Consider the following 13958-nt stretch of genomic DNA (forward strand, 5'->3'; position numbering starts at 1 on the left):
AAAAATCAGACACGAACGACTTAGCAGTTGTACAACAACAACTATCCAAATCAGTCCTGTCTTTCTTGCAAAGACAAGTGACTCACCATGTCATAAATGAAGTTGGTTACCCAGTAGCAGGTGACACTGATGCCTGAAATGTGTTGCAGCTGCTTGGCTTTTGTCTGATGCTCCCGTACAACGTAGGTGACAAAGCTGGCAGTGGTGACAGAGTAGCCCATCAGGATGGAGAGTGCCACTAAAATATCGACCAAGCTGCTCATTCTGTAGTGAGCAATAGGGAGAGGAGAGCACACATAAGTTTGGGGAACTCTTCCTTTCAGGAAGATTCATGGCAAAAGCCATCAACAAAACAGTACAAGAGTTGGCTGTGACACAAATAAGTCTTCCTACAAGGCAGCCGGATAATATCTTCCACATGACTCGGCTGTGACCCCGGGATAAATAGCTTGAGTGCATCTGAATCGACTAGGGATATTTGATAGAAAAACCTGAGTCTCTAGGGGTTACAGGGTGTATGCAAGAGATACATAGATCTTGAGCATACTTAAATGCTATGCAGGGACGTTGAAATGATGAAGCACTTATGCACTTGACTTATAAAAGCAGCAGATTCTGTGAAGCTACAGTCAACAAGCTGTACTTCACAACCTCACTCTACATGCTTTCAGAAACTGCCTTTTATCCCAGTCAGTGACTTATATTACCAGCTCTTCTAGATTAACATTCATTCGGATACAACTGTGATTTCTAATTATAGCACTTCTCAATATGCCAAGGAGAAAGGAGTCAGGCCAGATATATCTGCTTACGTGGCTTGTTCTTGATCTTGCACTCCTGGATAAGGATGGCTATACATGATGATACCTTAAAGAGGAGACAGTTCTTTTCATTAGTATGTATTCAGTTAATCAGAAACATTAATTTTTATACATGCTACTGTATAAAATAGGTAACTAATAAGAACCTATTGTATAGCACAGACAGGGAACTATACTCTGTAATGGCCTATATAGGAAAGGAATCTTAAAAAAAACAAGAGGGTGGATATATATATATATATATATATATATATATATATATATATATAAAACTGATTCACTTTGCAATACACCTGAAACTAACATAGCACTATAAATCAAGTATACTCCAATAAAAATTTTAAAAAGAAATACCAATTTTTACATGAATAGTATGTAATACTTGCAAAAGAATTTTACTTTGGTGATTATTTTTTTAAATAAAATGATCCCCTCTGCCCCCCAACCCCAATCTCATCAATACCATACAACTGATGGCACTCAAATGCACACAGGAAAAAACCCAAACCATTTTTCACATCGTGCTTGGAATTTGGGGGGAAGGGATAAGAATTTACACTTTTTATATATAGCATGCTTCCCATATACTACATTTAAGTTATTATTTTCCAGTTTTTTATCTCCATCTGGCAATATGTATGTTTGTATTACGGCACTTTAGAAATGTATGACATTTGAAGAAACAAGTCAAAGCGAGACCAGTTACTTGAGGATCCCCTAAAGAACAGACACTTTCCACCCCGCCCTTCATTGTGCCATTGGTTGTCGTAGGGAAATACTGCAGCCTGAAAGGATCCCTTCTCCTCCTTTACTGCTTCTAAGATACCTATTGCTTTAGAACTCTACCAGGAGTACAGTTTGGGAGCTTCGGCTTCTGGAGGGGTTTTTATTGAGACAGAAAGATCCAAAAGGATTCAGAGAAACTAGCTGGCTCCAGAAAAGTAGTCAATTAATTCCGATACAGTCCTAGATTACTTGTGCCCCCCAGGGTTGGTTGTATTTTCTGAGTTAGGTAGCACAGTGCTTGCCTCCCTTTCCCAAGAAAATACTGTCTAGCCAGGGCCCAGATGGGCTGGGAGGTCTTGCAAGGGGCCACATTGTGAAGGCAAAGCCCATGCTGTCTGAGTAACTTTGGAAACAGTAGGGGTAGGAGGGAGGATATCTCTTACGTACTTTTCCCCGTATAGTCAAAAGCTGAGCAAGAACTTTCTAACTTACTGTTTATATAGTATATGTTCATTGTATTAGATATTAAGACTGTTCCATGGTACCAAATATAGATTATTCTAAAGCTCTATTCTTTCCACTAACTTAAATTTATAATTTTTACTAAGTAGATTATGATATGTTTTAAGGTTAAAATCTGCAACTGTTCTGTATTGAAGAAAAATATATAAAAGTTAAAGCAAAACAAAGAAACTAACAGCAATAATAATCATTTTGATGTATAATTTTAATTAAATCATTGGGGGAATGCATCTTTCTTATCTTTTGTGTAAATTAATGGGTTGTCTTTTACTGAGACTCAATTTTCCTTGGGACCTACTTAAACCTTGTTGCTGGATTATAATATAGGCAAGGGGAAGTCATTTCTCTTATTCCTGACTTATATTGATATTTCAGAATCAAGAAATACTCTATTTCACCAGAGAAATCTTTACAAATACATTTACTCCAATATGAAAAATGCTGCCGAAACAATTTTTTTCTATATCTTTGGCAGCAACATCAAGTTATCAGAGTTTAGAATCTATATTACCATCTTTTCTGTGGATTCTATATCAACTAGCACAATCTTGGGTACAGTGATTAGTCGATGAATGCTTATTGACTCTAATAAAACCTCAAAGTTTCAATTATCCCCCTATATACAATATACATGAAAAATAACACATTTTCTGTAGTTTCTACACTTGTAAGCCTAAAATGAGTAACTTCCCACTGACCAATGCTAGTAATGCAATAAGAATAAACATTAGGGTAGAGAGAACAACGTGTCAATATTTTTGGAGAAGAGCCTGGTTGTACAACATTTGTTAGTGAAAACAAGTAAATTTGTATTCTAGAGGAGGAAAACCGAATTTTCAAGTTAAATTAACCACTAGAGGGAACCACATGAATGTAACAGATATTGACTTGCAAAGCAAAGCTAATTAAAAGGTTTTTATTAGCATGTTAAAATTCAGAGAATCAATTTTACAACTAAAGGCAAAATCTCAATTCATGTAGAATCCAACAAAGATGGCTTAAAACAGCTCGTGTAGTACGGGGAGGTGGCAGGAGGCTATTTGAACTGATTTTAAAAAACAACATTATTATGGTATATCCCATACACTCATTACAATATAATAAAAGTATTTTAAGGTGACATGGTTTTCTTCTTTGAAAGAAAACAAGCTCCTTACTGATAGGGTAGAAAGTTACCACTTTCACAAGCCTATATAAGAAAAGTTAATAAAAAAAAATAGAAGGCACACTACTACCAGTCTCCACATGTAATTCAAGCTAAGCCTTACTTTTAAATTAAAAACATTTACTTTTAGGGTCAATACATAAAGTTTATGTTCCAGAATTCTTAATTCTTTATACTCTGTAACTTAAAAATACAAGCCTGCCGGGATCCAGAGTGATTCTGACTGCTTTCATCTTGGTAAAGAACACGAATAATAAATGAAACCTGAATATAGGTTTCAAAAGTTGATTCTTCAAAGTGGCATTGTCTCTTTTTCTTCCCTACATACCTTTGCAACGTTTCTTCCTAGTCATTTCTATGGTTCCTATACTGTTACAGCAACAAATATCTTTTGCTCTCAGTAAAACATCCTAGTGAAAGTCAGACATTCAATAGTATTTCAAACCGGGTTGCACTAGACTCACCTGGCTTTACTCATCATTTAACTTAATTTACCAGTTTGGACTACACTCTTTATTGATGCTCTGGATCTAAGCACTATCTATCAATCTTGTCATTTTCTTCATGGTTCCTGCTGCTAGGAAAATGTCAAAGCAGTGGGGAAAAATACTGTTTTCTCATAAATGAAGACTCTGAAAGATTCTGTCCCTAGAATGAGTATTTGACTCTACAGTTTACTTCCACAATTGCCAGAATGCCCAGCACATGCTATTATGCCCGACAGTAGGGAGATGAAAGAAAAGACAACAGCATTTCTTTTTTAAACAGTCTGTTAGCCTATTTATTAAGCTAGAAACTATTGGTAAGCAAATATGTTACTCCATTTTCTCCATCTTTATTATTATTTTTGGGGATCTGTATGGGAAAATAATCTGAGCAAGGCTTAATAAGATGAAATGGAGAGTAATTTAATTAGGAAAAAAAAATCAGCCTTTTTTGAATTCCAAACCCTTTAAAAAAACTATGTGGAAGGGACTTCTCTGGTGGTCCAGTTCGATAAGACTCCATGATCCCAATACAAGGGGCCCAGGTTCGATCCCTGCTTAGGGAACTAGATCTCATATGCTGCAATTAACGGATCCCATGTGAGGCAACTAAGACCTGCTGCAGCCATATAAAGAAGTAAATATTAAAAAAAAAAAAGACTATGTGGAAGCTTCTTGAGAAACCCCAAAAGTAGACTTTGTTGAGTGTAGAGAAGTATTGGGAAAATGAAGCAGCAGGAGCCAAACAAACCTGGGTTCAAATCCCACTTCTGACTCCCAGAGAAATAATAGTATGAAACAATAATACTCATCATGAGAGGGTGCTAAGTATTAGCAATATTTTACACAAAGCATGTGTCCTTATGGTAAGTACTCAATTAATGGTAACACTTCGTTTCTGGTAGAACTTCTAAAGTTTTGTTTTCACATTTAGATTTGTGTATAATATTTATTGACATTATCACTTTATTTTTTAGCCTATGTACAAGTAAATAGTTATAAAATGCTTTCCTGTGAGATATAACTACAAGGTGTAAGAACAGAAATAAGTATAAAGTCAGCATTATTATCCTGACTTGATAAATGAAGAAGCTAAATTAACCTGAAATTGAGGAGATTATCCAGAATGTTCCATCTGGTGGTAGTTACTACTTCCAAACTCCTTTTAAAGATCTGTGGTTTAAATACCATAAAATAGCTGCCACAGGGAGGAAATAGGGTCTAATGCATATTTTCACATGGAGAGTAGCAAGAGTTTTAATACAAGGAGCTTCACTAAATAACTTTACCATGTCGGGCAGCATCATATTTTGACATGTTAACTCGCAGGAGGAAATTATTCAGGCTGTTGAGGTAAGCTGGAAGGGAGTGATAGCCTTCTGGATCATACCATACCTGTAACATTCCAAAAGAAGACAAGATCAGTATGGTGTTCAAATAAATTAGGCAGTCTTTATATCTTACAGACTATATAATTTATATTTAAAATAAATGCACCAGCTTCCCCAGTAACTTATTCATCTTGGCAGATTATGAACCATCCACCAGAGTGCTGACCACAAAACTCTAAGTTTCTAACCTAGAGATGGGTGGAGATCATGAAAACAACTTTTTCCTGCTTGATATCACCAAGTTAGTAGTTATCCTAGACTTTCTCTACAGGTAAAGCTTGAAATAAACAGAAGTCATTTTAAATTAAAAACATTTATTATCTTCATCTCTGTGACTGGTCTATGGTGATTCTCGAACTAGAAGTAAGGCAATCTGTCTCAATAATAATAATAATAAAAACAAATGGCGTATAGGCAAGGCTGTAGAAAGAAATAAAATATTAGTACATATACAAACATTGTGTCCTTAGCAACAAGATTGATAACCTTGAAATACCCCCACTAACTTTTTATTCCTAGTTACAACTCAAAAGAAAGCGAGTTACTTTATCTTCTATGTCAAAAGGAAAGGGATTTAAAATGTTGTTGTTCAGTCGCTCAGTTATGTCCAACTCTCTCTGATCCCATGGACTGTAGCTCAGCAGGCTCCTCCGTCCATGGAATTTTCCAGGCAAGAATACTGAAGTGGGTTGCCATTTCCTTCTCCAGGGGATCTTATTGAACCAGGGATCAAACCCACGTCTCCTGCACTGGCAGACACTGGCAGGCAGATTCTTTACCACTGAGCCACCAGGGAAGCCCATGTTTAAAATATTCAGTCCAGTTCAGTTCAGTCGCTCAGTCATGTTCGACTCTTTGCGACCCCATGAATTGCAGCATGCCAGGCCTCCCTGTCTATCACCAACTCCCGGAGTTCACTCAAACTCACGTCCATTGAGTCTGTGATGCCATCCAGACATCTCATCCTATGTCGTCCCTTTTTCCTCCTGCCCCCAATCCCTCCCAGCATTAGAGTCTTTTCCAATGAGTCAGCTCTTCGCATGAGGTGGCCAAAGTACTGGAGTTTCAGCTTTAGCATCATTCCTTCCAAAGAAATTCCAGGGCTGATCTTCTTCAGAATGGACTGGTTGGATCTCCTTGCAGTCCAAGGGACTCTCAAGAGTCTTCTCCAACACCACAGTTCAAAAGCATCAATTCTTCAGCGCTCAGCTTTCTTCACAGTCCAACTCCCACATCCATACATGACCACTGGAAAAACCATAGCCTTGACTAGACAGACCTTTGTTGGCAAAGTAATGTCTCTGCTTTTGAATATGCTATCTAGATTGGTCATAACTTTCCTTCCAAGGAGTAAGCGTCTTTTAATTTCATGGCTGCAATCACCATCTGCAGTGATTTTGGAGCCCCCCAATTTCCCATGAAGTGATGGGACCAGATGCCATGATCTTCGTTTTCTGAATGTTGAGCTTTAAGCCAACTTTTTCAGTCTCCACTTTCACTTTCATCAAGAGGCTTTTTAGTTCCCCTTCACTTTCTGCCATAAGGGTGGTGTCATCTGCATATCTGAGGTTAAAATATTGGTATACCTCAAATCAAGAAAGGCAATTAGTAATTCAAAATTACAAATCTGATTTAGAGAGAAATTATTTAATGTTCAAACTCCCTTATGTAAGAATATTTACTCTATGTGTGGAGAGAGGAAGAAAAGAAACAAGGGGGAGCATTCAAGTCCCTGGCACTACTATTTACATTCTACATGACCTTATAAAAGCCAGCTAAAATATACTCAATAGTATCTTTCTCTTGGGGATGTTGTGAGGATGTAAAGGTAGTTGGTATAAAATGTGACACTAGTGCTTCGTTTATAAGCCACTAAATGAGTATTTGTTTCTTCACTTCCCACAAGTTTGTACATGTCTCATACTAACAAATGAGAAATCTGTTATGACCAATTTAAGATTTAAAGACTACCTGTGATCATATGGGTAATCATATATGTCTGATTCTGTGACTCTAGCTTGTTTCAAATACAAAGCATAGATATAGTCTAGAAGCAAAACGTCAACAGAATTGTTTATATCATCAAATTCTGTCAAGTTTCCATGTTTTTTAAAAGCATTGCCTGGTGGCCCAGACAGCAAAGAATCTGCCTGCAATGTAGGAGACCTGGGTTCAATCTCTGGATAAAGAAGATTCCCTGGAGAAGGGAATGGCTACCCACTTGGCTACAGAATTCCATGGACAGAGATGCCTGGTGGGCTACAGTCCATGGGGTCAGAAAGAGTTGGACATGACTGAGCGATTAACACATAAGTTCAGTTCAGTCGCTCAGTCGTGTCTGACTCTTTGTGACCCCAAGAACTGCAGCATGCAAGGCCTCTCTGTCCATCACCAACTCCCGGAGTTAACCCAAACCCAAGTCTATTGAGTTGGTGATGCCATCCAACCATTTCATCCTCTGTCGTCCCCTTCTCCTCCTGCCTTCAAACTTTCCCAGCATCAGGGTCTTTTCAAATGAGTCAGCTCTTCGCATCAGGTGGCCAAAATATAGGAGTTTCAGCTTCAGCATCAATCCTTCCAATGAATATTCAGGACTGATTTCCTTTAGGATGGACTGGTTGGATCTCCTTGCAGTCCAAGGGACTCTCAAGAGTCTTCTCCAACACCACAGTTCAAAAGCATCAATTCTTTGGCACTCAGCTTTCTTTATAGTCCAAAACTCACATCCATATATGACCACTAGAAAAACCACAGCCTTGACTAGACGGATCTTTGTTGACAAAGTAATGTCTCTGCTTTTGAATATGTTATCTAGGTTGGTCATAACTTTCCTTCAAAGGAGTAAGCGTCTTTTAATTTCATGGCTACAGTCACCACTACAGTGATTTTGGAGCCCCCCAAAATAAAGTCAGCCACTGTTTCCACTGTTTCCCCATCTATTTGCCATGAAGTGATGGGACCAGATGCCATGATCTTAGTTTTCTGGATGTTGAGCTTTAAACCAACATTTTCCCTCTTCTCTTTCACCTTCATCAAGAGGCTCTTTAGTTCTTCACTTTCTGCCATAAGGGTGGTGTCATCTGCATATCTGAGGTTATTGATATTTCTCCCGGCAATCTTTATTCCAGCCTGTGCTTCCTCCAGCCCAGCGTTTCTCATGATGTACTCTGCATAGAAGTTAAATAAGCAGGGTTACAATATACAGCCTTGACATACTCCTTTTCCTATTTAGAACCAGTCTGTTGTTCCATGTCCAGTTCTAACTGTTGCTTCCTGACCTGCATACAGGTTTCTCAAGAGGCAGGTCAGGTGGTCTGGTATTCCCATCTCTTTCAGAATTTTCCACAGTTTATTGTGATCCACACAGTCAAAGGCTTTGGCATAGTTAATAAAGCAGAAATAGATGATTTTCTGGAACTCTCTTGCTTTTTCCATGATCCAGCAGATGTTGGCAATTTGATCTCTTATTCCTCTGCCTTTTCTAAAACCAGCTTGAACATCTTGAAGTTCACGGTTCACGTATTGCTGAAGCCTGGCTTGGAGAATTTTAAGCATTTCTTTACTAGCGTGTGAGATGAGTGCAATTGTCTGGTAGTTTGAGCATTCTTTGGCATTGCCTTTCTTTGGGATTGGAATGAAAACTGACCTTTTCCAGTCCTGTGGCCACTGCTGCGTTTTCCAAATTTTCTGGCATATTGAGCACAGCACTTTCACAGCATCATCTTTCAGGATTTGAAATAGCTCAACTAGAATTCTATCACCTCCGCTAGCTTTGTTCATAGTGATACTTCCTAAGGCCCATTTGACTTCACATTCCAGGATGTCTGGCTTTAGGTGAGTGATCACACCTTCGTGATTATCCAGGTCATGAAGATCTTTTTTGTACAGTTCTTCTGTGTATTCTTGCCACTTCTTCTGAATATCTTCTGCTTCTTGTAGGTCCCTACCATTTCTGTCCTTTATTGTGCCCATCTTTGCATGAAATGTTCCCTTGGTATCTCTAATTTTCTTGAAGAGACCTCTAATCTTTCCCATTCTATTGTTTTCCTCTGCTTCTTTGCATTGATTGCTGAGGAAGGCTTTCTTATCTCTCCTTGCTATTCTTTGGAACTCTGCATTCAAATGGGTATATCTTTCCTATTCTCCTTTGCTTTTTGCTTCCCTTTTTTCACAGCTATTTGTAAGGCCTCCTCAGACAGCCATTTTGGTTTTTTGTATTTCTTTTTCTTGGGGATGGTCTTATTTCCTGTCTCCTGTACAATGTTATGAACCTCCGTCCATAGTTCATCAGGCACTCTATCAGATCTAGTCCCTTAAATCTATTTCTCACTTCCACTGTATAGTCATAAGGGATTTGATTTAGGTCATACCTGAATGGTCTAGTGGTTTTCTTCACTTTCTCCAATTTCAGTCTGAATTTGGAAATAAGGAGTTTATGATCTGAGCCACAGTCAGCTCCCAGTCTTGTTTTTGCTGACTGTGTAGAGCTTCTCCATCTTTGGCTGCAAAGAATATAATCAACCTGATTTCAGTGCTGACCATCTGTTGATGTCCACATGTGGAGTCTTCTCTTGTGTTGTTGGAAGAGGGTGTTTGCTATGACCAGTGCGTTCTCTTGGCAGAACTCTATTAGCCTTTGCCCTGCTTCATATTGTACTCCAAGGCCAAATTTTCCTGTTACTCCAGGTGTTTCTTGACTTCCTACTTTTGCATTCTAGTCCCCTATAATGAAAAGGACATCTTTTTTGGATGTTAGTTCTAGAAGGTCTTGTAGGTCTCCATAGAAGAGTTCAACTTCAGCCTCTTCAGCGTTACTGGTCGGGGCATAGACTTGGATTACTGTGATATTGAATGGTTTGCCTTGGAAACGAACAGAGATCATTCTGTCATTTTTGAGATTGCATCCAAGTACTGCATTTGGGACTTTTTTGTTGACTATGATGGCTACTCCATTTCTTCTAAGGGATTCCTGCCCACAATAGTAAATATAATGGTCATCTGAGTTAGATTCACCCATTCCCATCCATCTTAGTTTGCTGATTCCTAGAATGTCCATGTTCAATCTTGCCATCTCCTGTTTGACCACTTCCAATTTGCCTTGATTCATGGACCTAATATTCCGGGTTTCTATTCAATATTGCTCTTTACATAGTTGAACTATTCTATGGAAATGAGTTCATTCATTTCCATGGCTGAGAGTTCTATTGAATGAGTATATAACAATTTATTTATTTACTCTACTGTGTATGGACATTTGGGGTTGCATATTCAGCTAATATGAGATATCCTACTATGTGCATTTTTGTTATGTAACCTGGTGCTAAGATCATGGCATGACTTTATTTTTTGGGCTCCAAAATCACTGCAGTGGTGACTGCAGCCATGAAATTAAAAGACACTTACTCCTTGGAAGGAAAGTTATGACCAACTTAGACAGCATATTGAAAAGCAGAGACATTACTTTGCCAACAAAGGTCTGTCTAGTCAAGGCTATGGTTTTTCCAGTGGTCATGTATGGATGTGAGAGTTGGACTGTGAGGAAAGCTGAGCGCCAAAGAATTGATGCTTTTGAACTGTGGTGTTGGAGAAGACTCTTGAGAGTCCCTTGGACTGCAAGGAGATCCAACCAGTCCATTCTAAAATTAATCAGTCCTGAATATTCATTGGAAGGACTGATACTGAAGCTGAAACTCCAATACTTTGGTTACCTGATGAGAAGAGCTGACTCATTTGAAAAGACCCTGATGCTGGGAAAGATGGATAGCAGAAGGTGAAAGGGACGACAGGGGATGAGATAACTGGATGGCATTACCGACTCAGTGGACATAAGTTTGAGTAAACTCTGGGAGTTGGTGATGGACAGGGAGTCCTGGCATGCTGCAGTCCATGGGGTCACAAATAGTCGGACACGACTGAGCAACTGAACTGAACTGAACCAGGTACTTGTGTACACACGTTTCTTTAGGTTAAATACTTAAGATTGGAACCACTGTATTATGGAGTATACATTATTCCAAATGATTTTCAAATCAACTGACCCATGTTTTATTTTCAACTCATGAAAATGCTTGAACATTTAAAGTTCATATTCTCATTTGTATGATATCCCAAAAGAATGATCACAATTTACCTTGGCAAGCGTTCTATTAGCTGGAACAGTCGTTACATCAAAAAGAAGGTCTTTAGTCAAAGGCAGTCCCAAACTCCAACCTCCATATCTACATGGAAAAATTGATATTTGTTTTAATGAGAAAATATTCATAAATAAATCTAAAATGTTTAACTAAAAGCTCATTTTTTTCTTTCCACTAAGTACACATTATAGTATGAAATAAATACAACCTGACAAATATTTTACAGTTTTATAGATTTCTTTTATCATATTTTTGTCTAAAGTGCACATTATAACTAGAAATTCATGGACTCTTAAAAATAAAAAGTGGATTTAAAAAATTCAAATAGAAATTTTAAGGAAAGGTTAGTTTAAATATTGACCAAATTAAGAATGGGTTAAATAAATAAATAAGAATGAATTAAATACTAAATAATATTTTAGTAGTTATACTAAAATAATTTTCTTGTGACTATTACCCTAAATGTGATGCTGCAGAGCTATATTTTTGAAGTGCAAAGAACACTACAGGATATTCTTCACATTTTTTTTTAAAGTAGGTTTTAGAATGGTTTGTTTATAATAAACCTCATTTTGTTGAAAATATTTAATGTATATTCAAGTGTACTTGCCACCCTTCTCTCCTAGCTTTATTAAGATATAATTGACAGATTAAAAGTGTATATATTTAAGGCATACAATGTTTTGATATATGTATATGTTGTTAAATAATCCCCACAATCAAGCTAATTAGCATATCCATTATCTCACATAGTTACCATTTTCTTGTATATGTTGAGAATTCTTCAGGTCTACCCATTTAACAAACTTCATGTAATAATCTGTATTCTTAACTAGAATTGCTGTACTTAGACATCCAGAATGTATTCACCTTGCTTTACTGAAACTTTGTACCCTTTGACCAGAATTTTCCCACCTCACCCTTCCCCCAGACCCTAATAACCCCTGTTCTACTCTTCTGTTTCTATGCATTTGACTATTTTGGATTCCCTATAAAAGTGAAATCATGCAGTATTTGTCTCTATTATTTCACTTAGTATAGTGTCTTCCAGGTCCATCCACGTTGTTGCAAATGTAAGCCTCTCACACTTGCATCTATGGCAAATGTTCAGGTGGCTTAGGAACGAGCCTGCGAACTTGCTCTACAAGAACACATTTTATTCACATGCAGGTATCATACTCCAAGTTTTGAGATGTTCAAATTGGAACTAAGGACAACTGTCACCAAAAGTCATGCCTTAAAACTCTCCATGTTTGCACAATCCAGTCAACTTGTTTTTTGCTTTGAGAAAAAAATATATACAAATTTAACAATACATTTTTGAATCCCAAAACGATGCTTTACAATGTGCTCAAATAAATCTTAATTTAGTTATTAAATTAATTTACTTAAATTTTAATATATAAAGATGCTTAGATAAAACAGAATTTACCCACATAAATAATCAATAGATATATTTGCATTTTATTGTCACAAATTCAAGACAGTTAACTTAAAATTAGAAAACAAGATATTCTAAATTAAATTTTTTATAAACAGTTTTTTTTTTTTTTTACCTTTTTTGTGTAAACTCATTAGCAGTTGATATAAGATAATTTTCCAAGTGGTGCCCAGTGAGGTTATAAATTACTTGGGAAGAATAAGTTCTTCTATGAGGTGGTGAATAGTTAAATTTAGGACATTCCTGAAAAATAAGGTTAAAAAAGTTTATTTGGGACAATGCTGTACAAATTAAATAGACAATGTCAAGAAGCTTCAGTCTCATGATTTGTCTATATATGCAACTGGTAGAGTATGATAAGGGTGTCTTCTGCCTCTAAAGATCTGTGAAAAAGAAGTCATCTTGCCTTTGCCAAGAAATAACACAAAGTTATTATTTATATAGAGCACATACTTTGTTTAAGACTCACTTAAAGCCAAAAAAGAACACAAGTTAACCAATGTTAGAGATTTCTTTCACTGTACTGACAAGCTTGATATGTCTAGAGAACAACATTAAATTTATGATGACTCAAAATTCTCTCAGTTATTCACAGGGAAGAAAAAAGTATCTGCCCCAAATTGAAAAGATAATATTAACAGAGATAAGTTCTCAGGAATGGACAACAGTGGATGAAAGAAGAAAAAAGAAAAGTCGCTCAGTCATGTCCGACTCTTTGCGACCCCATGGACTGTAGCCTACCAGGCTCCTCCCTCCATGGGATTCTTCAGGCAAGAATACTGGAGTGGGTTGCCATTCCCTTCTCCAGGGAATCTCCCAACCCGGGGATTGAACCCGGGTCTTCCGCATTGTAGGCAGATGCTTTACTGTCTGAGCTACCAAGGGAAGTCAAGTATATATTATATTAGTTTTAAGGTTTAACCTAAACCTAGGTTTCAGATTTCAATTTTACCCATATCTAAATCTAATTTATATATATGTCTTGTATACATGTTGCTTATTCATATATAAGTTGCAAACATAGTACAGAGAGTTCCTGTATGCCTGTCACCCAGTTTTCCCCATTGTTAGCATCTCATGTTACCATCAAAATTCAGTGCCTGGGTCCATTACTGTTAACCAACCTCAGAGCTTAGTTTAAACCCCTTATTTATAAGTTTTTAACTCTCTGCACTTCCTGACTTCTTACTTTCCATTGGAGTGTATCATGCTTCGCTGCCATAAACTTTAGTTTGGGAAAAACCTAGCACTTTTCCAGTTTTTCCTCCCATCT

At 37.3% G+C, this 13958-nt stretch overlaps 1 protein-coding gene across 2 annotated transcripts in view; it reads right to left on the minus strand.

Moving 5' to 3' along the window:
- Window positions 1-13958, minus strand: part of ABCA12 (ATP binding cassette subfamily A member 12) — a 201947-nt gene that overhangs the window by 22694 nt on the left and 165295 nt on the right. For both annotated transcript variants that reach the window (XM_025278206.3, XM_025278205.3), the window contains exons 37-41: window positions 12801-12928; window positions 11241-11328; window positions 5009-5114; window positions 813-867; window positions 87-264 (exon numbers count right to left, since the gene is read on the minus strand). In XM_025278206.3, the coding sequence (XP_025133991.3) occupies window positions 87-264; window positions 813-867; window positions 5009-5114; window positions 11241-11328; window positions 12801-12928 (555 nt within the window). The remainder of the gene's footprint in view (window positions 1-86; window positions 265-812; window positions 868-5008; window positions 5115-11240; window positions 11329-12800; window positions 12929-13958) is intronic.

This window comes from Bubalus bubalis, chromosome 2 (genome assembly GCF_019923935.1).
Source record: "Bubalus bubalis isolate 160015118507 breed Murrah chromosome 2, NDDB_SH_1, whole genome shotgun sequence".
Lineage (NCBI taxonomy): Eukaryota > Metazoa > Chordata > Mammalia > Artiodactyla > Bovidae > Bubalus > Bubalus bubalis.